The sequence below is a fragment of the Miscanthus floridulus genome, chromosome 11 (assembly GCF_019320115.1).
Source record: "Miscanthus floridulus cultivar M001 chromosome 11, ASM1932011v1, whole genome shotgun sequence".
Taxonomy (NCBI): Eukaryota; Viridiplantae; Streptophyta; class Magnoliopsida; order Poales; family Poaceae; genus Miscanthus; species Miscanthus floridulus.
The window spans coordinates 69,452,316-69,477,751 of record NC_089590.1 but is presented as its reverse complement, the minus strand read 5'-3'; the positions used below and the strand labels follow the sequence as shown (position 1 = coordinate 69,477,751).

The window sequence follows — 25,436 nt, the reverse complement described above, 5'->3', positions numbered from 1 at the left end:
TTGCAATATGTATGTATATGCAACATCTAGATCTACTTTGCAACATCCATTTGAACCACTTGTAACATACGTCTGAAGCAGATGAAACATTTAGGACATACACTTGAAAATATCATTGCAACATGTGCAACATCACGATCTACTTTTGCAACAACGATATAAAATACTTGCAACGTACCTCTGAAATAATTGAAACACTTGAAACAGGCGCTTGTAATATGCAGTTTCAGCGCAACATCTCCTTGCCGGTTGGGAGAAAGGAGCCTCGTCAGCGTGTGCAGTTTCATCCCGGCCATCGCGAGCTACGCTCCGCCCCGACCACAACGAACTGGGTAGGCGGGCACGAGATGTGTGCAGCTCCGCCCGGGCTGCCGTTGGCTACCGTGAGCTGCACGCAGGCGAGCTCCACACCCAGCCGCGGTGAGCTGGGCAGCGCGGAGGCAGAGGTCTTCCTGGCCGCCGACCAGGCATCCGGCCCTCATGGTGGAGGTGGTAGTGGCGGTCGGGCGGCGTCTCCCTCTCCATGGGTGAGCGGCGGTCGGGGAGCAACGACAGTCGGTCGACAGGCTTGCTGCCCGCGACAAGCAGCCTCGCGGAGATGACGAGCGAAGGGCGGACGGTGCGTAGGAGCCGATGTGTGATGGGGAAAATATCGCTCTCTCTTTTTTTTTTGGAGAAAACCGTGTATGCCATAGTGAGGGGAGCAGGCCTGTGGGCTGGTCTGCAGGACCAACAGTAGTGTCCGAACGAGATAGACGTGGGACGGACGTCCTTAGTGGAGCTTTAGCATTTAGATTTTGGCTACAAAAGGGTAAGTTGAGATTTCGAGATATGTCCCGAACAAGTTTGTGGGCAATAATTTGTTTCGAGTGAGTTATTGTAGGAAATCTCATGCACTACCAATCACACATGAGTGTTTTTTAATGAAAAGACGAGAACTCTGCCACTCAGTTGTGAACAAAAGAAGTTCGGTACAAAGACATGACCCACGTTCATACCCACACAATAGCCAGCTGCTAGCATATAAAGACAAACACACAGACGGGACACGTCATGTGTCATTGTTTGTCAGGGACGCTACCATGTGGGCCTACACGCAGGTTGTCCGGAGCATTAGCTACAAAAGGAACCAAGAGTACCTTCCGCAGGGCATCGAATATTCAGAATACAACTCATCCTCTCTTGTCCTAGCTACTATTCCTCTTCCCCAACCTCCTCTTCCTCTGTATCGCCCCCCCTGCTCCTCTTCCTCTCCGATTTCCCCTGCTTGCTACTTCCCCTAAACTCCATTCCTTATTGTATCAGTTACCTGAGATCGTGTTAGTCCACCCTATGATTGTGTTCTACCAGTGGGTTGCTAACAAATTGGTACTCGGAGCCTAATCCTGTAGCACCATGAAATCCACCACCACTACTCCATGGGTCCTCTCGACTACCAGTTGCTCCTGGGAGAGATTCGCGCGATGCGCAAGGAGTTGGAGTCTCAGTTGGACGGGCTCCGACAGTCCTTCAACGGGCCAGCCTCCACCGCCATCGCTACCACGCCGTCGCTGCCGACGGTTCAGCTGTCCACCCTGTACCACGGCGACTCCATCGCCTCCGACCAGATCCGCATTGAGAGCGGCCTCACCTCCAACGACCCCACGCGCCGCTCGACGCCATCCAGAAGTTCGTCGAGTGCAGCCCCGTGGTCATCGAGGGCATCCCCGGCTCTGCGGTCTTCTCCACCTGCTCCTCTGCTCGGGACATGCCCATGCCCGTGCCTCCCTCTGCATCCGCGATGGCCATGAAGAGCGTGCACGTCTCGATCTCGTGGGTTTCCGTGGGCACCAGCGGCCGCGTCCACTACCGCGAGGTGCGCCGCCGCTGTATCCTCTGCGCACCACCCACCGCCTGGCGTCATGACGATGGATACCGACTGCGACGTCGCGTTGTGGCGCCTCAACCTCGACATCCGCCTGCTCTCCATCGCCTACTCTGGTGTCCTTGCCTCGGGCATCATGCTCGTGGTGTTTTCCTGGTGCGCCAGGAAGCGGAGCCTGCTGTTCATGTCCATACTGGTTCTTCGCTACTCCAACTACGGCGTGCCCCTCCGTGCCCGCCTCGGGTTCGCCGACCATGGCGTGCCCCACCGCGTCCGCCTCGGCTGCGCCAACCACGGCGCACTCCTCCGTGCCCGCCTCAGCTTCGCCGACCATGGCGCGCCCCACCGCGTCCGCCTCGGCTGCGCCAACCACGGCGTGCTCCTCTACACCTACCTCGGCCTCGTCCACCTCGGCTTCACCAACCAAGGCGTGCTCACCCGCGCCTGCCTCGGCTTCGCGAACCACGGCGTGCTCCTCCGTGCCCGCCTCAACTTCACCGACCGCAGCGTGTGTCTCCTCGTCCACCTCGGCTTCGCTTGAGGCCGCCTGCGCCGTCTTGTTCGACTGCTACCCCAACGACCCTCGCCTTCACCGTGCCCTATGCGCCAGCCGTGGCCATCGGCGCCACCGACACCATCGGTTGCAACTCCATGACCAACTCGCCTCTATCGCTGCCCCAAGCCCCTTCGACAAGCACCGACAACATGGAGCCCACCCTCGGCGCCATCGGTAGAGCTGTGACTCCGTCGGACTTCTCAATCGTGGCCAGGTCCCTCAACTGTGACGCGTCCACCAACTGCTCGACAAAATGTCTGGGAGCACTGCGGTCGCTGGGTGCGCGCCTCAATGGCCTCCGCGCGCTGATCGACGGGCTGGAGAACCTCGACGACATGGAGACACTCAACGTGCGCCAGAACTTCTAGTACCTGCGGAAGCTGCCCTACTGCATCAGCCTCCTTGTCTCGATCCAGAAGCTGGGCGTCAGCTGCAACTCCATCGTCGCGCTCCCAGACTCTGTGGACTGCCTCATCAAGCTGCAGCAGCTCATCCTCGCGGGCAACAGGCTCAACGACACCAGTCCCGCGTAGCTCGCCGCGCTCAGCGACATCAAGGCCCTCATCCTCTCCGGCGAGCTGCCTCCAACCTGGCCCTCAAGGTGTTCAACACTTGGTGGCAACCATTTTGAGTGCGCCCCTGAGCAAGTGCAGTTCACGCACGAGTGCGCCGCCGACACCGGATGTGCACGAGCTCGACCCAGACGTGCTCGTCTCCATCGACACTGCCGCACATATGGAGCACTACGCCCTCAAGCTCCATGGTTACACTGTGCCCGCACGGTCGTTTCCATGTTCACGCACCCCAACCTACCGACCAGCACATCCGCGGCACTCATCGCCTGCAACGTCACCGAGGCGTCTACCACAGCAGCTTCGACGATAGCAAAGGTTGCAGTCACCACCAGCGCCCAATCCATCTCCATCATCAACACCAGCTACGTCAACCATGCCATGGCCGCGTTCCAGCCTTCTGTGGTGGTGCTCCATGCTCGTGCTGCCGGCTGAAGCGCTGCGCTGTCCGCGTGGGTTGCGAGAATAGCTCTTGCAAGCATGTCTTCGTCTGTTCCAACAAGTGCTCACAAGTTGTTCAGCGGACCGCTCAACAGTGAGTCGAGCCGGCGGTCAGACAGTTGTGTGGCCCTGTTCAGCATGGGAGAGGAGTTGATCAGCCTCACCGAACACTGCAGGCTGCTCCACCTCCGGCAAGAGAATCCTCATCTACTGCTACATGCCCAGCGGCAGCATGGTGGCAGCGTTGTCTTTCCGGCCGATCCAAGCTCGTCGACGAACAGTGCTGCGACTTGAGGGCAAGTCGCAATTCAAGGAGGGGGGAATGTCAGGGACGTTGCCATGTGGGCCTACACGCAGGCTGTCCGGAGCATCAGCTACAAAAGGAATCAGGAGTACCTTTCGCAGGGCATCGAATATTCAGAATACAACTCATCCTCTCTTCTCCTAGCTACTGTTCCTCTTCCCCAACCTCCTCTTCCTCTGTACCACCCCCCTGCTCCTCTTCCTCTCTGATTTCCCCTGCTTGCTACTTCCCCCTGAACTCCATTCCTTACTGTATCGGTTACCTGAGATCATGTTAGTCCACCCTGTGTCTACCGGTGGGTTGCTAACATTGTTGTCAAGCTTTGACGCAAAAGCAACGAAGCAACTTTGACTTCACACGTGCAAGGTACATGATTCCAAGATGGTAAAAGATAGGAAGTGAAAGTGCTATGGAACACATGTCGAACAACCTGCAGAGCACGGTAATCCTGACGAGTAGGATCTAGAGGAACTCAAGTATAGGCAAACTGGAGTTTAGAGCCACCTCGATTTGGGATGTTGGAACACCAACCAGATTGGGAACCTCATCCTGAACTTAATTAGGAATAGGTTTAAGAGATTCTATTTAAATGTGTCTTTTCAAAAGTTAAATGGTACACCTTTTCTAGAAAAGATATTTCTTTTTAGGCAAATATCTAACGACAGAAATAGGACTTGATGCCCTTGCAGACAAACTTTAGCTAAAGCCATCAAGACATCACCACCTACACAACCAACACTTCTAGAAAGAGACCACCACATCGTAAGGACCGAATGGCCTGAGGGGGGTGTTGGGCAGATGTTGAATTGGGCTCTAAAAATTTAAAGCAACGACTTTAACCTATGCAAAACTAAAACCCCTTAGAACTTCGACCGTGATGTTCTTCTACAAAGGCACAAGCCAATGAGCCCTTAGGACCATCGCACTAATCATGTCCTTAGCAAGAGATCACACTAATCATGTCGGAGGGGGTGAATTAGGTCATCTAAAAATTTTGAGAGAATTCCTTATTTGACACCAGACAAATGACCTGTTCCTTTCTTGGCCCTCAAAAAATTTCCGTTCCCTATTTGACACCGTGTTCAACTTTCGTTCCTTATACGACACTCCGTCGGGTTTGCCATCCGTGAACTGTTAACTGACACGCCACGGGGACGGGACGCGCCCCTGGCCGCGCGAGCGCGCCTGCGCCGCCACCTCCACGAGCGGATGCGCCCCGTCCAAGCGCCGCCGTCGCGGGGCCACTCCCCTGCCGAGAAGGGGAGGAGAAGGGGAGAATGGTGGTGGGGCCCACATGTCAGTTAACGGTTCACGAATGGCAAACCCGACGGAGTGTCGTATAAGGAACGAAAGTTGAACTCGATGTCAAATAGGGAACGGAAATTTTTTGAGGGCCAAGAAAGGAACAGGTCATTTGTCTGGTGTCAAATAAGGAATTCTCTCAAAAATTTTCTACTCCTGAGGCTCAATCCAAACTAAACAAGACGAACTAAACAAGCTAATATACAAGATGTGCATCTAGTGTTATTTGGTTATCTAACCCAAAGAGTTTAGCAACATAAAGCAATCCTAAGACTGCCTAGAACTACTATCTGAAGTAAAGAAATCAAGACATAGCAAAATCTGTTAATAATAACCACTTAAAAATACCAATCGCTTTCGTCAAAAAACTTTTCGTGCGCGCGCCCCAAATCCTCCTATGCCGATTCGGAAAACCAGAAGTCGCGCATCCCTTTGTTGCTGAGCGCCAGGAACGTGAGAGCCAGCTGCCGTTGTTGCTGAGAGCCCTGACGCGGGTGAGGGCGGACGGGACGCCGCCGGTGAGGTTGTTGGAGCTGAGGTCAGAGAAGGAGTTGTAGCTAAGGTCGAGGCCGCGCAGGTCGCCGAGCGCGCTCGGGATCGGGCCCGTGAGGGAGTTGTAGGCTTGTAGCTGAGGTCGAGGTGCACGAGGCCCGCGAGCTCGTCGATGCCCCGCGGAACGACGCCCCGGACTAGCGCGTTCTGCGACACGGTGAGCAGTGAGCACCTGCAGCGACCGGAGGCTGGACAGCTGCAGCAGCAGCGTGCCGGACAGCGACGGGTTCGCGCGGACGCTGAGCTGCTGCAGACGCGACGACGACAGGTTGGACGCCGGCGGCAGCGCGAAGGCGGCCACGGCGTCGGGGTTCTTGAAGGACCCGACGAGGAACAGCGCACGGAGCTCCGGCAGCGCGAACACGGCCACCGGGAACGTCGCCGTGTCCTTGCACGTTGGGTTGGGCGGCACCTTGAAGTCGAGGCGCGCGACGTGCATCCGCGCCGCGCCGCCGTTATTGGCGCCGAGAGTAGTCTCGGGCCTGCACTCGAGCCCCGGCCACGGCGAGCTGCAGGGGTCGTCGCCGGCGGCCTCGCGCCAGTCGCGGTCGGCCGAGACGGACTCCATGACGCGGAGCAGCGTCTCCCGCTCGGCGGGGTCCATGGCCGCGGCGGCCGTGGCCACCTGCAGGAACAAGGCGAGGAGGGAGAGGAGATACAGGACGGCGGGGGGGAGGGTGAGGGTCCTAGAGGAGGAGGAGCGACGCGGATGGGCGGGCGCAGATGCCCGTGACGCGGCGACGGAGGCGAGGCTGCGAGCCCGAAGGAAAGGAGCCCGCGTGCTAGCTGTTTGGATGTGCGTATACGTAGATGCAGAAGCATACGTAGATGGAGAAGATAGATAAGGATAGGGAAAAAGAGAAAAAAAAAGTAAAATAAGTGACAGAAAAAAATGAATGAAGAAAAAATAAAATAAAAGGATACTACCGACAATCCACTGTTTTCAACCGCCAGGTAAAGCTGTTTTACTAAACGTTAAGCCAAGCATGTCGCTTTAGGTGAGAAATGACCCGTGGCACGGACATATATCTAGTGTGAAAAGTAAATTAGTAAATAAGAGATGAAGTACCACTAGAGGCAAACACCCAAGGAGATATGCGCGATGTATCCCGTGGTATATGTGGGACAACCGCCACCCATAGTCCAAGTTGGAGCTTAAAGATTATGTGTTTGGTCACCAAACCTTCCTCCACGTCAAGGTTTGGGATAATCATAAAAGCTCACACCAAGTGAAAGCAACGCTACGGCAAGCCTCTTAGGTTCACCCTCGTATCCGAGGCCAAGAAGCTGGTGGAGACGATCATGGACACAGAGCAGAGAACGGTGGTGCATGTCGTGCAACTGAGGCGCCGCGGCCACCACTATCGAAACGGCTGGCGTGGTGGGCGGTGGTCCTTATCAACATCGTGTTCATTCTCGGCGGGCAGGGCGTGGCCACGCTCCTTGGCAGGATTTACTACGACCAGGGTGGCAACAGCCTGTGGATGCAGACGGTGGTGCAGTCCTGCGGCACGCCGCTCGCCATCCCGCTGCTCCTCTACTTCCGGTTCCGGACCAGGCCGTCCTCCTCCGTGGCGGCCGCGGCTAATCGGCCACCGCTCGTCAAGATCGCCGCCATCTACGCCGGCCTGGGCGTCCTCCTCGCCGGCGACAACCTGATGTACTCGTACGGCCTCCTGTACCTGCCGATGTCAACCTATTCGATCATCTGCGCGAGCCAGGTCTCGTTCAACGCCGTCTTCGCCTACTTCCTGAACAAGGAGAAGTTCCGGGCGCTCGTCCTCAACTCCGTCGTGCTGCTCACCTTCTCGGCCGCGCTCGTCGCCATGAACCACGGCTCGGACGAGACCGGCAGCAGCATCCCGAAGGGGAAGTTCCCGGCGGGGTTCGCGCTGACGCTGTCGGCGTCGGCGCTGTTCTCCCTGATCCTGTCCCTGACGCAGCTCACCTTCGATGAGGTGCTCAAGAGCGACACGCTCCGCACCGTGCTGGAGATGCAGTTCTGGAGCAACACCGCGGCGGCATGCGTGTCCGTGGCCGGGCTGTTCGCCTCCGGGGAGTGGCGCACCATCGCCGGGGAGATGGAGGCGTACAAGAAGGGGGAGGTGGCGTACGCGATGACGCTGGCGTGGACGGCCGTCTCGTGGCAGCTGTGCACGATGGGCCTCATGGGGCTGGTCGCGGCGGTGTCATCGCTGTTCACCAACGTCATCAGCACGGTGGGCACGCCGCTGTCTCCGGTCATCGCCGTGATCTTCCTCGGCGACCGGATGGACGGGGTGAAGCTGATGGCCATGCTCATAGGAGTGTGGGGGCTCCTGTCCTACGTGTATCAGCACTACCTCGATGACCGTGCCAAGGCTAAGAAGATAGCCGAGAAGTCTGACGAACAACACCAGGCTGCAAAAATCTCCGCAGAATAGTGCTTGTTTTTTTTTTATGCCACTACCACTATCACATTACTTAAGGCCCTGTTTAGATCTCACCCAAAATCCAAAATTTTTCAAGATTCCTCGTCACATCAAATCTTCCGGCACATGCATAGAGTATTAAATGTAGGTAAAAAGAATAAATAATTGCACAGTTTGTCCGTAATTGGCGAGACAAATCTTTTAAGCCTAAATAGTCCATAATTGGATAATTTTTTGCCAAATACAAACGAAAGTGCTACAGTAGCCAAAAACCCAAAAAAATCGCATCTAAACGGGGCTTAAGTCTGTATGGAAGTTCCTGTCGATGCCACTGGAAAATGCCGAAAGTTTAGTTCGGTTCTTTGTCGACAGATGTACAGTAGTAGTAGTTCACTGCGCTGTCAAACTATTTCAATTTTAACTAAATTTAATAAAAACATTAATATTTATGATACTATAATATATGTCTATTTTATGTCATAAATATTTATACTCTTTTACATAAATTTATTAATCAATAGTTTCACTAAGAATAGAAGTAGAATTACATTCTTTTTATAGGATGGAGGTAGTAGTAGTTCAAACCTGGATAAGTTGATTAGATCCTCCGATTGTGAGATGACGAAGTACTTTTCAAATCAAAAGGCAACCACATATTTATCCCTTTGTTGTATTTTGGGTACATGCATCGTGATGCAATCACAGCCATAGAGAAAATGGCTTACGAAACCTTTGTGTCCAAACAAACCACCCTATCAACAAAGACCTGAAGTTCTGAACCCACTCCTCTCCGGGTCGTCACGATTAATCCCTCGAGCAAGTCAGGTCTGTATGGGGAATAGGCGTCGCAATGCGATGTACAACGGAGCTAGTCAGCTGCTCTGTATGGGGAAGAAGACATTGACATGCAAGGACGCAGCTTGCTTTTGGATCTTGCCTGGATTCTACAAAGCGGCGACGTGCCTGTCAGAGGATGCAAAATTTTAGAGGATTTATACTTGTCAAGCTTGCTCCTTTCATATTTGACTGCTACTTCCTCGGGCTGAAACAGTGAAACTGATATCAGGAGAATCTCTCATTCTCTGTGTAGTGTAAGTATGTGGGGCTAAGTGCTTTTTTTTTAAGTAAAGGCAGGAATTCTGCTGTTCAATTAAAAATAACAAATGGTTTAGGTACACGAGCACTCATAGTGCCAAACACACCAGTCATAGGACAAACACAAATAGCCACCACTCACACACCTGTTGTTTTACCCTACAATACACATGTCCATGTGCCTTTAAACAATATATTCCTTGGTCAATGAGACGGCTTATGCCTATTTCTTTTCTTCCACAGGTTCCACACAATGTAAATAAATACTCCATTAAATGTTCTGCATTCTTGCGTTGGATTCTAAGACGTATTGGAACATATGACATGATCGTTGACGAAATCTCTGAGACAAAGATCTCTTCCAAGTGATCGTGCAACATGCAGTACATCCCGTTGCAACGGACGGGTATATTTGCTAGTAAATTATAGAAAGAAATAGCATTCATCATTCAATAAATAAAAACAATAACAGTTCAAAAAATGTATATATACAATATCTAGAATGAGAACTCTCACCAGATCGCATATCTTGTTTTTTGTCTTTGATGAGAGGTGCTTAGAGGTGGCGAAGGTGCCAAAACTAAGAAGAGTAACCGAGAAATCTGACGAACAAAACCAAGCCGCAAAAATCTCCGCGGAATAATCATTGGGTTTTTTTTCTGCTGCGATCACATCACAGCACTTTTTTTTATAAGTCATCACATCACGATGTATGGAAGTTCCTGTCTGACTGCGCCAAATAAAAATGCTGAAAGTTCGGTTCTTTGTTGACGGAAGTACAGTTCACTGATTATCTTGGACTAGTTATTAGCCTGCGTGTTTATATGGACTAACTATTTTTAACCACTACTACTTATCAGTTCAAGTGAACCAAACACAGCTCTAGTTCAAAGCTGGATCAAGTAGTAGTTTGGAACTTTGGATTCTCCAATCGTGGGACGCATCCTGGATACTTTTCAAAGCAATCATGGGAAGAGAAGAAAAAGATCGTCCTCTGCTTAAGAGTCAAGAGATATTCGTATAGAAAAATGTCTAATCAACCAACTAGTAGTATATCAAACAAGGCCCTTGTTTAGTTCCTCTAAACTCCTGAAAAGTGTACTATATAAAAAGAAGATTTCCCGTCACATCAAACTTGTGGTACATGCATGGAGTACTAAATGTAGACGAAATTAAAAACTAATTGCACAGTTTGCTTTAACTTTGCGAGACGGATCTTTTGAGCCTAATTAGTCAATGTTTGGACAATAATTCACAAATACAAACGAAATGCTACAGTAAGGAATCTTCACTATGCAAAATTTGCCTGCGCAAACTTTGCCCAACTAAACTTGGCCCGATAGATTCCGCTCTGCCGCCGTCGTTGCTCAGAGTAGGAGGAACAGTATAAGATAGCCGGCGAAATGCGATCGACAAGGGAGCGAAATAGTAATCACCGCTATTCATGGGAAGACATCATGGTGTTCGGCTGGTCATGTTATGGCTTGTTTCAGTTTGTTTCAGCTTATTCTCTCTCACAGAATACTATTGAATTATCCAAAATCATCCGAAATCTACTATGCAGTCTACCAGCCAAACATGCAAGAACGACAGCTTCCTCTTGGATCCTCCCTGGATTTTACAGTCAGGAGGTGGCACGTGCCTTTCAGCAGCTGCAAAACTGAAGGAGATTTATACGTGTCTAAGCTTCCTCCTTTCATATGCGACTGCTACTTAAGACTGAAACTGATATACAAGTGTCAGGTAACTCCGAGGAATCTACCCGTAGTGCAGAACCACTTGACGAAACGCAGGGGTTAGAGCTAGCTCCAATAAGAAACGGTAGCTTGTCAGACCTCCTTTCACACACCTGGTTGGCTTGATGAATCGGCTTGCGAAACTAGTCTTTTGCCCTAATCATCGACATGGTAACAAGTGGAACATGTCGATTTCAGTGGGACTCTACTAAATGATTGAGCTGCATATCTATCTCCATATATATATAGCTGAAAAAAGAATCGCGCGCTCTGTTATTATCTAGTTAATTGAGTCCGTGAATTAGCGCTTTATTTTTCTTCAGAAATGTATTCCTTTGCCATGGGCAAAAACGTTCCAACCACCAGTGTGCGCCCATGTGTCATGTGTGCATATGCATCGACTGATTGAAGCATTTCCTTGTTTAAACCTTCGTCTTATCAAATTGTTTTTGTCTTTCTGTAATAGGCTCAGTCTGTTAGAGTTTGGTGGTGGAGGCTACCCTCCACGCCCATACTGTTTTGTTGTATCATTTGTGCTTGTGGGATTGCGCTGGTAATTTTAGGAGTACCGGCCAGTCCTTTGTAACAAAAAAAAAACTCTGCTTCTGCTTAATGAAATCCGTACCTGAGGTACGTTCGGAAAAAAAAACAATGTTCTTGGCTTATGGTTTGTCACCACTATGGGCGTGTTTGTTTCCCTGGATCTGCCTAACCTGGATGGCCCAGGAGGGCCAGGGCACTAGAGGCATGCCCATGGGGTGCAACATCCCCTTTGGGTGCATTTCCCACTAGAGCCTGGATGTGCCAAGTTTTTGTTTGTTTTCCTGGACAGCTGAGTTGGCAACCCAACTAACTCCCAACTACCAGTTGAGGATAGTGTTTGTTTGCCTAGACAACATTTCATGCAGTATTGCCGGCTGTGAAGCATTCCAAGTAAGAAATGAACAAAACAGAGAACTGCTACCACAGTTTTAGCATTAAGTAACACATTACATTGTCACAGATGACACACAGGCTTACTAAACATGTCCAGTCACCCCATAAGTACAAATCTAACATGAATTACAAGAGGTCAATTTGAACCACAATACACAAACCATCAGGTCACATTTTTTTAAAGGAAAACCTGACACAATGCGGTCCATTTGCTTTTGCAGCAAAGGTTGCACAAGTGTTTGAAACAGGCTTTGAGTTGGTAGCTAAGTTGAAATCATGAAGAGCACGTTCATAGGAGCTGTACTTGCGATGCACAGCTCCTTTGTAAGAATCTGTTCACTGCAATCATGCCAAGTGTTGTAAATACCAGGCACCTTTCCCTTGAAAACAACATACCAAGCCATAACTCTGCAGTGAAGATAGAAAGGAAGCCTTAGGTACAAGTTGCATCATAGGCTACTAAAATTCAGGTGAAAAAGGAAACAGAAATGCCTCAGTAGATATGTAAACAAGCTGCACTACATGAGGTTGCCTCTTAGGTCATCTATTTGATTAGCATGAGATTGAAGACCTGAAAAAGCAAACTGATACATTGCAACTAGATTATGCCTCAGGTCTTAACAGGCTACAAGTTACATCACAGGCTAAAGAGTGTAAGTGGATGAACATTGCCTCAGTCATTAGTAAAATGTGTAGTCCATGAGTTTGCTGATTAGGCCATCCATTAAAGATACTGCCAAATTGATGACCTCAAAAAGCAAGCCGATGAAGAGCACAACAAATCAGTCACTATTTGCGTATCATAGGCAAAGAAGAAGTGTGGCCTCAGAATTTATCAATTTTCATCATGTATCACTTTTCCATAGCATAGTATAAGATGGCACTAGAGTTGGAAGAACCAAACAGCAAAGGAAGAACAAATGAAACAGCAAGGAAAACAGCAAATTAGATGAACTGTAGGGCTTGTTTGTTTCCCTAGACCTTTCCCACATATGAGCCAGAAGATAGAAGAACAAATCAAGGGGAAAAAGTGGATTCTCTAGTGCCATCTTATATAATGTAATTGTATATTCACCATAGGCCCAAATCAGTAAATGGCAAAAGAATGACATGATAGGCAGATACAATGTTGTGGCCTCAGATGTTAAATTGAAAAGAATTTGAGTATACAATCATAGGTGGCATGAATGGCAAAAGCTAGAAGGAAGTAACAACAACAATGGTAAAACCAAAATGTCAGTAGAAATTCAAGTACCAAAGTAACAGCAAGAGGCAAACAAAGATACAAACCAACTGCAACCAAGAGAGAAGAGTGCCACCTCATGTACATTGGTACTTGATCCTCACTGGCCAAAAACAACCAACAAAAAGTCAGGCAAATGAATCAGCGGATCTAGTGAAAAAAACAAGAAGGAACCAACATTACAAGTTACCAATAATGAGAATAGATCGTCACAGAGCATATGAAAGAAAATAATACCATGCATCATAGTTACTAGCACATGTCTAGAATTAGACATGCCCCTACGCCATCAAATGGTTCACAAGTTCAGAAGCCCATAGGATGCACCACAACATCAGTGCATCGTCATGTACAACCCATCATATATAGTTAGCCATCTCCTCAAGCGCATAACCAGCAGAAAGCAAAAGGTTAGGTGTTAGCCCGTCAGTGTTGCACAGGTTGACACCAGATCCAAAAGAAAGCAAAAGTCAATCAAGGAGAGTGGTGGAGGGTGGAGGAAGTTGTAGGGTCGAGATGGCAGACTATATGGGGGATGAATAGTCCTTTTTAAAATTAATCACGTCGGCTAACCGAAACTAATGCGGAATTAAAACTATCGGTCTAGCCAAGACTACACCCCTCTATCTAAGTTCTAAAGCACCTTATAAAGATCCTAATTAGGCAACAAAGGTGTTGGGCTAGCTAGAGCTCACCTAACTAATTCTAGGAGCAAGGTCACACAAATCTATGCCACTAGTACTTCAAGCACCGGGGAGCTCCTACACATGCTAGTAGCAAAAGCACAAAGCTCCTAAGCTCACTGGAAATGCTCAACAACAAGACAACTAATGCCAAATTAGAAAGCGTAAATTACTTAGCTACACAAACTAAGCAATTTGACTAACAAGGTTACTTAAACCGAATTAGTCACGCAAGGGAGCTACTTCTATGCTACACAAGCAAGAAGGTAACTAACAAGCTATACAAGTCAACTAATTACAAGAGCAACTACACAAGCACAATGTATGTAAAAGTAAATACAAGCTTATGTAATGGGATGCAAACCAATAGGAAGACAAGGTTGACACGATGATTTTTTTTAGGTTCACTTGGTTGCCACCAAGCTACGCTCCCGTTGTGTGGATCGCTCACTTAGTGGTTCGGCAGCTAAGAGATGTTGCACGAACCTCGTCCACACATTGGACACCGCAAGAACCTCACAAGCCAAGTGAGGGTAGCTCAATGACACGCTCGACTAAAGTTGCTCTTTGCGATCCCCACAGGGTGAGCACAATCCCCTCACAAATCCTCCTTCGAAGCACCGCACAATCTTCTTGTGTGCTTCAATAGGGTCACAAGCCACCAAGCCATCTAGGAGGTGGCAACCTCCAAGAGTAACAAGCACCACCGACTTGCAACTCGATCACCTAGTGCCACTCGATGCAACCTCATGATGTAACACACTAGAATCACACTCACTCGCAATCGGATCACACTCTTGCAAGCACAAGTGAGTTAGAGGGCTCCCAAGCACACCTACAAGCCACCAAGGCTTAAGGGTGCTCAACAACTAGCTCAAGCCCGAGCTCCACCTCTATTTATAGCCCCAAGCCAAATAGAGCCGTTGGAGCAAAGCTGCTGGTTTCTGCGAGGGCATCGGACCCCAACGTTCAAATTCCAAGTCACCGGACGGCTAGGGGCGGTGCACTGCCATAGGGTGGTGGTGACCCCCCTAGCCAACTGCTCGAAATCCTTGCCCTCAAAAAAATAGGGCGGTGCACCGCCCTAGGCACGGCGGTGCCCAGGCGGTGACCAAGCCCTGCTCCCTCGCTCTCGGCCAAAAAGGGGCAATGCACCGCACCGTCGTCCACATTGCGGTACACGCCAGACATGGCGGTGACCAAGTGTAACACCCTCGGTGTTACACCGTAAATTATCTACTAAAACATGTCATGAGCATCATGTTTATGTGTTATTGCATGTGATAAAGTGTGTAGATCAATTTCTGTAACTCAAAACGATCAACAAAAACGCTAAACAAAATTTGCTCCATGATTTGTACAGTCATCAAGTAGGGTTTAAAACTAATTTTTATTAAGCAAAAATGCTATAGAACATGTATGTGATACTTAAATAAAGTTTGAAGTGCAAACTTTGTAGATGACGGTGAAACACTTGCGGTCAAAAAATCATATTACTTGCTAATATTTCCACTAGCTTAGAAATCGCAAATTGAAAACAAATCCAACTCAAAAAACTTAGAAATTTTCAAGTCTACCAACAGCTAGACATTGCTATGTTTAAAAATATATTGTGAGAGATTGGGTTAAAGAGTGGTGTAGTGTTATAGCTCAATTTGGTAGTCTCATATGCCATCTTGAGCATGGTGAAGCTGGGTTTGGCTCCTGGAGCAACCGTTTGGTCGTGTTGAGCGTTTTAAAATTCGTGCGCGTCACATGTCACGGGTTGGTTCGCACCGGGTGCGCGGTCACCGTGTGGCCTCCCGACACCGATCACATGGTTGTGCATGCGCACGTTGCCGAGCGTGGCTGGCCGTGGCCACCTCTAGCCTGGCCATGGCTCGGCTGCCGCTGGCTCGCCACGCGGAGCCGCTGCTGCTGCCGCCTGCCCTGTCCCGCGCTGCGCTGCCATCGCGTCCGCCACTGCTACCTTGCATCATGACGCTGCCACTACTGTCACATCATCATCGCGTCCGCGTCTATACGCTGTAACCGTTGCACCACGCTGCATTGTTGGCCCACTTTGATGCCACTGCTACCTCACGTCATGACGCTGCCACTGCCGTCGCCATGTCATTTATGACACTGCGGCTGCGCGAGCCACGCTAGTCGGGCACGTGCGTGCCTGTCTGCTAGCGTCTACGTGTGGGTCTCCATGAACTCACCGACCATGTCTCGCCAAGGCGAGGATGAGCCGAGCCCACCGCCGTACCCGTTTCTCTCTTTCTCCCCCTGTTTTTTCGCCGCCGCCGTGTCACGGTCATAGTGAGTCAGAGAGCGAGCACCTCTCATCAATTCCTCATGCCCGTGTCTCTGCCCTCATGTCCCCTCTCTAGTCGTCCCTACCCCGCTTTGATTGTAGCTCAGCCGAGCTCCAATTTTGGAGCTTTGCCCACCACCATGCTATTATGAACAGTCACCGCTCACGTCGTGGCCAGCCTTCACCACTTCACCCCATGCAAATTCCTCTACACCACTAGCCCACCTTGGCTCCCTCTCCACCATGCGCACGCCAGTGGGAGCGCTACCGCCTCCCCGCTGTCACTGACGCTACCGTGTTTGCGGCGGTTTGTCACCGTGCTCGTCGTGCGCACATGGCCAGCACTGCTCAGGTAGTCACCGGCCGAACCACCACTTCGGTCAGGTTTGGGGTGTGCCCCTAGTGCTTATCCCCATCTCTACCATTCTATTAGCGTTGTGGCTCACCAGAATGCGGATGCCACCGTTGCAGGTCGCCCGCCGTCGGGGAGAGCCCGCTCTGCTTCACCCCTGCTCATGCAACCACCACACATCATCGTGCGTCGACCCATAGGTAAGCATCGGCCCCCTAGCTAGGTCTGCAAGGGTCCAGGGTGGCCGATAATGTCGCCAGTGCCACCGCTCACCACGCCGGAGCGCACGGGGGAGGCCAGGGACCATGCCGTTGTAAAGAGGAGAGAGTACAAGGGTCTTGTTGCATAAGTGATGTTTTGTTGATAATATAGGGGTGTTTTTGTTAATGTGTCAGCATGAACGGGGGATTTCCCCGTCGCGGGCCGTCTCCGTGCGGGCCAACGTCGCGTGGGCCGCACGGGAGAATACATTTTTCTTTTTCATGAGGAATTAGAAATAGTTTTCTAATAGAATTTTTTGAGCTGATCTTTGGTAAATCATATAAAATCATGTAGGTATCCAAAAAGTATGAAACAAATTTTGTTAAGTTCCTAAAATTGTGCTCTATCTATTAGTGTATTTAGTTCATATATATACATGATACCAAGAGCTATTAAATCATTTGAGAGTGCTTAATATTATTAGGTTAAATGTTGTAGGAATTTTTGTGGTAGATTGGTGATAGCTTTAGCCCTAAAAATTTTATAACAACATCGTGGTATTATTATGTGCTCACTGTAATTTTTGTAGCTTTAGAATAGACTAGACATAAGGGTAGTTAAATTCTCTTTGTTTCAAATATACATTAAATCATTAGTAGAAATGAAGATATATCCTTCAATTGTAAAGCTAGGTGTGTGTTAGTTGAACCCAACACTTTGCTTGGTAAATATGATAGTTAGCTTAGTGCCTTAGTCATTAGAGCTAGCTTAGTAGCTTAGCATGTGTATTTTTATTTTAGGAATTGTTGTTGCATAAATACTAAGTGTTGCATCATCATTGCATGCATGTAGAGAATGAGTTGGTGAAGATCGTGACCACCGGCGATCATGAGTACGAGGAGGTGATCAAGGAGTATGAGGAGGAGATCCTCATGTAGGAGGAGATCCTAGAGCTATCACTGACTGACTTAGCTAACAATCCGTCTGCCCAAGGCAAGCCCCGGTGCATAACCCTTATTTTTAATGATTAATGGATATATATATGTGATGTGCATTTACATTACAAGATTTATATTGAAACTACATGCATAGATAACCTACCTATGAGTCCTACTAGCATACGTCAAGTAGCTGCTATGCTTGGGCTATCGGTAGCGTGACTAACCTGCCGTTACTCATAATAGGTGATTATTATTATTACTCTCATGATAAAATGGTAAAAGAAAAAGGAGACTAGGCAGGGATATGGTATGGGTATTGGTGGGTGTAATAGGTTGTGTTCCACGGCCAACGGAGCATAGCTTGATTACACTGTTTCCCTGTCCATGTCGGTTGAGGACCGTCCGTTGCAATAGATTCTAGTCAGGTCATAGACTTATTATCCTGAGCACATACTTGCTTATGGGAGCGGGAAGGCTCGTTGCTCTCTTGTCATGGGTTCTGGCTCTTTCCGGACCGACTGATTGGAGGCAGGGATGGTGGAGGTCTAAGCACCACACTAAGTCCAAGACTTAGGAGTGGGGGCTTAGAGTCCAAGTTTGGACGGGGACCTGGACCCCCTTGACAGGAGAATGGTGGGTTGGTCTTGCTTATGCCTGGGGTACAAGCAGGGCATGTGTTTCGAAGTACCCAGCTAGGATACATTGGTTCATGAATCGCCGTGTGATATGGTATGGCTTGGCTACGATCTAGCACCGTAGTAAGAACTGAAAGATGAAAGGGAATGAACAGATCTGATTGCTCAACTCTTACTTGAAAGTAGAACATGTGCTTACATAGAATGGTTAGCTAATGAACTAATCATGACTGCTAATAAAACACATACATAAGGATTCACTACTAGTATTGCTTTTTGAAAATAAAGAAACCCAACAAACCATAAAGCTTATCATATCCTTTGGAGTCAGAAAATTATTCCCACTAGTCGGGTAAGTCTTGCGAGTACATTATATACTTAGGGTTTATTTATCCCTGTTGCAGGTGTAGCTTGAGGAGTGGCTGTTGTATGGAGGATTCTTCTGGTGGGCATAGATGGATCCTTGTATCTTAACGTTAGATGTTTATTTCAATTCCGCTGTTTAAATTTCGTACTCTAAATTTGGTATTGTAATAATGTATTTTTGAGAACTATTGTTGTATGGAATAGACTAAGTGATGAAAACTCGTTCTCATTATTGGATCCTGGGTGAAAAATGTGGATTGTTCGAGTTCTCTCTTGGGGTGTGCTCGATGGAACCATCTAATGTAGCTTACTTTTGGGGTGCTTAGCGTCTGGTGGAAGACGAGTGCCTCCGGAAGCGTGCTATTTCGGGTGGTTCTACCACACCAAGTCACCCACTGCTGCTCTTGGCCTTGGTCTTGTGGACACTGCCCTAGGGGTGGCGGTGCCACCGAATAGGCAGTGGCGGTGCCCCCCAGGGCACCAGCCAACTCCTCCCTCTCGGCCTCCAGGTGGGCACCGCCCTAGGGGTAGCGGTGCCACCGGACCGCCAAGGCAGCACTTTGAGCCCAGTTTTGCCTCCTCTTCTTTGCCTTTTCTAACACCTTTGAAAATGTGCTAACACCACCAAGTGAACACCACTCTGTGCACGTGTGTTAGCTTTTCACAAACATTTCCTAAAGGATTAGCACTCTTTTCACAATGCCACTCGATCCTAACACGTAAAGTGTATTTTATTGGTTTTGGAGTGTGTGGGCGGCCTGCTTAAAGTATGCACACCGTGCATTAGCTGTCTTTAATAAAAAAGCAAAGTAGGTAGCATTTTATTAAGAAGAAAATTGACACCTAGCTTAAAGCATGCACGACCGTGCATTTGCCGTCTCCAATAAAAAAAGCAAACTAGGTAGCATTTTATTAAGAAGAAAATTGACACCCAAATTTGTCTCAATGAGGACTTGCACTTGGATGATCTGAGTTTCCTAAGAAGTCTACTAAATACCCACCCATGTTTTCTGAAATATTCCTGTGTCCATAATCATTGTCTTCCAAGGAATGGCATGCCAAATTTAACTTTTCTTGTGCTTCCTTTTACAGCAAGTACTAGGATCTGATCGAACGTGTGAAAGGTCCTTGTGTGGTTTTGGTAATTGAGTGACAACCCTAGGTGGACTAATTGTGTTTATGTGAGATACACAGGTGATTAGTCCACAAGTATATGTGTGTGAGCAACATATGTCATGAAGGTGAAAATGGTTTGGAGATGTTGCAAAGCTCACACATGTGATGATAAAGGAGCTTATTGCACATGAGACATGACATTGAGTCATGTGATCAAGGTGGAGAAGATCAAGACAAGACTTGGCTTGATGGACCGGTTGCAAGCGTGAAGGGCAAGTCGGAGGCTTTGGAGCGATGGACCACATGGCGGTGAAGCTTGAGCAAGACTTGGCGCCGATGGACGAAGACAACGGTGAAAAGCAAGTAAAGTCAAGATCGATGAACCAATATGATCATGTGATGATATGAAGTGGATCATATCATTGTTGATCATGTTGGTGCATGTATTGCATCGACATTGGAGGAGATGGAATAAAATGTGCAAGGCAAAGGTATAACCTAGGGCATTTCATTTCACCAGTCATAGGTGTGTAGATAAGTTGATGACTAGGTTTAGGATAGATAGCCATACAATCAAGAGGGGCAAACTTGTTTGCATATCGGTCATCTAGTGCCACTCGAGTGATCCAACTTTGCATCATCGCTAGGATCGAGTGGCGTGGCAAGTTGAGTGGCTAATCCTTTGGAAAATGTTTGTGAAAAGCTAACACACATACACATGGTGGTGCACACTTGGTGGTGTTGGCACATTTGCAAAGGAGAAGAAGTTAGAGTTGTCATGAATCAACTTAGAGAAGAGAAAAAGGTTTTTTCGGTGTACTCCGAACTATAGGATGGTCCTTGGATTGGAATACTATTTTGATCCATTGTGATTTGGATCAAGTATGCATGTGGGATATGTAGCCCTCTGAGTAAGCTTTCCTAAATGTCCAAGATCATCGAAATCAGAGTTCGGAGCTAAGAGTTATAGTTGTTTTAGCGCTGAAAGGTCTGTGACCGGACGCTGGCGCGAAAAATGATCGGACGCTTAGGGTCTACGTCCAGTCAGCACCTGCGAGTCCGGTCAGTGTTTTTAGCATGTCTAGAAGCGATCGGACGCTGGGAGAGTCCGATCAGTGATGACCGGATGCGTTCGGTCACTGAAAAACGTCGCTGGAACCTCTCTATAAGTGACCGGACACTGGGTTCCAGTGTCCGGTCGTTATGACCTGCGCGTCCGGTCAGTACGCGCTTTGCCCAGTAAAGGGGTAACGTCTATTTTAGCCCTTGGGGCTATAAAAGGAGTGTGTGGCTAGCCTTAGGCTGGTTGCTTAGCACCCTCACGCCTATGTGGCTTGTGTAGGAGTGCTTGGATGCCCTCTAACTCACTTGTGCTTGCAAGAGTGCGAATCGATTGCGAGTGAGTGTGATTCTAGTGCGTTGCATTGTGAGATTGCATCGAGTGGCACTAGGTGATCGAGTTGCAAGCTGGTGGTGCTTGTTACTCTTGGAGGTTGCCACCTCCTAGATGGCTTGCTGGTGGTCTCCGTCGAAGCCCGTAAGAAGCTTGTGTGGTGCTCTGGAGAAGAGCTTTGTGAGGGGCATTGTGCTCGCCCCGTGGGAACCGTAAGAGCAACTCTAGTTGAGTGTGTCATTGAGCTACCCTCACTTTTGGGGTAGGTTCTTGCGGTGCCCGACGTGCGGGCTTGGCGAGTGATGCCAATTAGTCGCCGAACCACCAAGTGAGCGGTCGACACAACGGGGACGTAGCGTGTTGGCAAGCACGTGAACATCGGGAGAAAATCACCGTGTCAACCTTGTTCTTCCTGTTGGTTTGCAATTCCCTTACACAAGCTTGTGATTACTTTTATATACATTGTGCTTGTGTAGTTGCTCTTGTAATTAGTTAGCTGGTGTAGCTCACTAGTTACCTTCTTGCTTGTGTAGCATAGAAGTAGCTCCCTTACGTGGCTAATTTGGTTTGTGTAACCTTGTTAGTCACTTTGCCTAGTTTGTGTAGCTAAGTATTTGCGCTCTCTAATTTGGCATTGGTTGCCTTGTTATTGAGCATTGCTAGTGAGCTTAGTTGGATTTGTGCTTTTGCTTACTAGCATGTGTAGGAGCTCCCCTCATTGCTTGAAATACTAGTGTCATAGGTTTGTGTGACCTAGCTCCTAGAATTGGTTAGGTGAGCTCTAGTTAGCCCATCACCTTTGTTGCTTAATTAGGATCTTTGCAAGGTGCTAGAGAACATAGATAGAGGGGTGTAGTCTTGGCTAGATCGATAGTTTTAATTTCGTACTTGTTTTGGTTAGCTGACACGATTAAGTTTTAGAAATGACTATTCACCCCCCCTCTAGTCAGCCATCTCGACCCTTCAACGTGTTGCTCTAAATGTTACTTGTAAATTAGATTTGTATTAGTGCTTGAGGTACTGAAAACAATGGAGGTTATAGAGCCATATAGTCTGTAGGTGAGTAGACTAGTTTAATGGTAATAGTTGGTAGATAGCGTCAACAGCACGTAGGATTGATGCTAAGAGAGACTAGGATCTTGGAAGAGAGAATTCCTTATTTGACACTAGGAAAATGAGTCATTCCTTTCTTGGCCCTGAAATTTTCTTTGTTACTTATTTGACACTCACTTGAACTTTCATCCCTAATATGACACTGTAGTCAAATCCATTAGCTAACGGTGTTAAGTGGCTGTTAAAAAAGACCTTTTTGTCCCTGGGCGTTGGCGCATGCATGCAGCGGGTGCTGGGCGCATGTAGAGGCACGGACGCATGCATGCAGCATATCTGGCCACTGGCTTGCTCTCTTTTTTTTGTCAACATGATACAGTAGTGTCATAGATATGATACAACATGATTTCTAACACATTTATACAATATATTTTCAACATTTACACAACATGATGATTACACATGATATAGCAAGTTCACAGACCAGCACCACATTAACTTCAAACACAAAATGGTTCACATATACATGCAAGTTCACAGGAGTCCAAACTCACATGCAAGTTCACACACAAAGGTTCACAGATACATGCAAGTTCACACACAAAGCGAAGTCCAAATTCATAGATACATGAGGATCACAGGCTGAGCTTTCTTTTGCTTCTTGTGCTCATTGCAGGGCTAGCAGGATCCACCCTTTTGCTTCTTGTGCCCATTGCAGGGCTGTCAAGTGGCAGCACAGGAATGGTGGTTTTCTTTTTAGTAGGCTCCTTTTTATTTTTGCTCTTTGCCTTGATTGGAGCAGTAGTAGGCGCAGGTTCATTTGAATCTGATATTGACCTGTGTATGGCAAAACTAGATTTGAACAAGAGACAACAAAGTAATAGTAGCAACAAAATAGCAATAGCAGTGTGACCTTTTTTTAATCTGTGTATTACCTTTTTGATGCTCCAGAACTAGATTTGCCCTTATTTGCCTTTTTCTTGGCTGTAATCTCCGCGCTTTTTGATGCTCCAATACTAGAAATGACTTGGTTATCCTTACTCTTCGTATTTGTCTCCAAATTTTGGCTAACATGGCAAAAGTAAAGTGCTTCAAAACTTGCAGGTTGTTGTGGGAAAAGTGAGATAAAATCATGAGCTAACCTTGGTGGAAAAGACATAGAAGTTGCTGGTGCTTCATTGTCCAAAGGCACAATGGATGACTCTGCTGTTTTGGTTTTCTTTGTCTTCTTCTTAGGTGGTCCTCTACATGAAGGTTGTCCCAGTCACCATAAATCTTCTCAACTTGTGCCTTCTTCTCAACTTGTGCCTTAAACCTATACAAATTGTCAAAGATGTTGTCCTAGTCACCATAAATCTGCCTCAATGCTAGCTCTTTACCCATCCACACCCTCTTGTAGTGGACACTCACCTTGTAGTGTTCTTTAAGCTTCTTTTTCAACAGCATTGCAGTAAGTGATCCATCCTCAATGAGCCAGTCCTTAACTTTAGCACATACCCAATGCTTGGTGGCATTATTGACCTTCTTCTTCCTCCTTGTACTAGAGCACTGATGAGCATATGTGTTCTTCTTCACCTACAAAAGATTAACATCCCTATTTAGCTACACCAACATAACATAATAAATATTTAGGAAAAACAAAAATTACTTATGCTGAATAATTACCACTACAGTACACATATCATCTGTTGTAGAAGCATGTAGTCTCCATGGGCAATTATCTTCCTCCCACCATGAACAATAGGCTCTAAACCTATATGGTGCACTCTTCTCTGTGTTATACTCAAATTCATGTTTGATTGCATGCTGAGATAATGCAATCTTAAACTCTTCCATGCTAGGATATGTTGAGCCAACTACCATTGGAGGGTCTTCTTTATTATATTCCCTATTTGGAATATGTTCTGCCTCATGTCCTACCAACTCTTGGTCATCCTCTAATTCAGTCCCTGACTCAATCTCCAATTCATCCTCATCCTCATCCCATCCCATCCCCATCCTCACTCTCAACCTTTTCTTTGTCCTGATCCTTATGCACAATCATAGCCATATTTGTATCTTCACAAGGTGTCTTCTCTAAGTACATGACCTCATCATCAACACCTACATGCTCATTCTCTGGTACTAGGTTGCAAAGGTACCTATCCTCATCTTCTGCAATATTCTTGGCTGCAGCCTACATTTGCGCATCACTATGCCACTCTTTGGTGGGCTCAAATGGTTCGGAGGGATCACAGTAAGAAATGAACATGTCGACAACCTTTGTCTTTGATTTTTTCTCAAACATAGACAAAAAATCTTGGTCAGAATGAACTTCAGGGAATTCTTTCATATCATGGTCATAGTACTGAAGATGAGCTACCTCCAAATAACCTGGCGGGTACTTCTTTGCAATCTCTTCAAGTAAATCCTTATAGTTTGTCAAATCTGAATCAATAGTCATATCAAAACAGAAACACCTAAAATCCTTTCTAACTCTCTTTTTGTTGCCAAACAGTCTAATTTCTAGCAAATATGTTGAATTTGGATCCATCCTGCAAATGAAAAGAACAATCTAAGGAATCAACACTACTACTTGCACATCACTTTTGCACTGCTTAGATGAATTGAAGGCTAGCACTCACCCTTCAAGGAGCCAGTCTGGCTTTGTGCTAGCATTATCAGACCCTCCATGGCCCCCTGAATCCTGCCCAAGTGTGCTGCCTAGATTTTGAATACAAGTCAATGAAGCTTCAAGTTCATTTTGCTTTGTGCTCAGACTACACGAGATCCTAAAATTTGTTAAGCACAACACAAATACATAGAATATGAATGCCTAATCATGTGTTGCAAAATTCCTCAGAAAGTTGCGGCATGGTGCGGCAAGTTTGGGTGGCCAACCAAACGCGCCCTACATTTTGCACACGCAATTGTGTGAGCCCAATAGTAATGGCAATTCATTTTGGAAATTTAGATAGGAGCACAGAAGAAGAGGAGGAGGAGGAGGAGCAAGGCAACATGATGATGCAGGGAGATGAGAGTGGAGGAGCTAAGTTGCCTCACAGCATGTAATCATCACTTTGAGCAGGTTTGGTACAAAAAGCTGAGGGCCATGCATCTGCATGATGGATGGAAGGCGGGCAATCTTATGCTCAGATCGCAACTCCCAAGGGGCACAACACAGCACAACATAGCGTTGAGCAGTTTTGTTACAGCACAGCAGCGGTGCAGCCAGCACTGGCATCGGCATGCATGGTCAGCAATTGGAAGGGGCTGCTGGGGCTGGTGAGCTAGAGAACAAGGAGGAAACAAACAACAGGGGGTGGCCTTTTTCTGCTCTTCTCCTTCTAAAAATTGAAAGCTTTCATCATCCGCTGCGCCGCCCCCACGCACAGTCATCGTCGCCGCA

General features: G+C 47.7%; 2 protein-coding genes across 2 annotated transcripts; one reads left to right on the top strand and one right to left on the bottom strand.

Annotated features, from left to right (window-relative positions):
• Nucleotides 1-5,343: 5,343 nt before the first annotated feature.
• LOC136492144 (receptor like protein 29-like) lies at nt 5,344-6,195 on the bottom strand. The gene has a single exon (XM_066488262.1). It carries the CDS (start codon nt 6,193-6,195, stop codon nt 5,344-5,346), a length of 852 nt encoding a protein of 283 aa, XP_066344359.1.
• LOC136492143 (probable purine permease 11) lies at nt 6,194-8,050 on the top strand. Its single transcript, XM_066488261.1, has 2 exons — nt 6,194-6,391; nt 6,851-8,050. Exons 1-2 carry the CDS (start codon nt 6,194-6,196, stop codon nt 8,012-8,014), a joined length of 1,362 nt encoding a protein of 453 aa, XP_066344358.1. The 3' UTR covers nt 8,015-8,050.
• The last annotated feature ends 17,386 nt before the right edge of the window (nt 8,051-25,436 follow it).

Excerpts from the sequence above, each read along its gene's own strand:
- LOC136492144 (XM_066488262.1), bottom strand. The coding sequence starts at position 6,195 with ATGGACCCCGCCGAGCGGGAGACGCTGCTCCGCGTCATGGAGTCCGTC.
- LOC136492143 (XM_066488261.1), top strand. The coding sequence starts at position 6,194 with ATGGCCGCGGCGGCCGTGGCCACCTGCAGGAACAAGGCGAGGAGGGAG. Across the intron at positions 6,392-6,850 it reads TGCTAGCTGTTTGGATGTGC|GTTCACCCTCGTATCCGAGG; the intron begins GTATACGTAGAT and ends CAAGCCTCTTAG.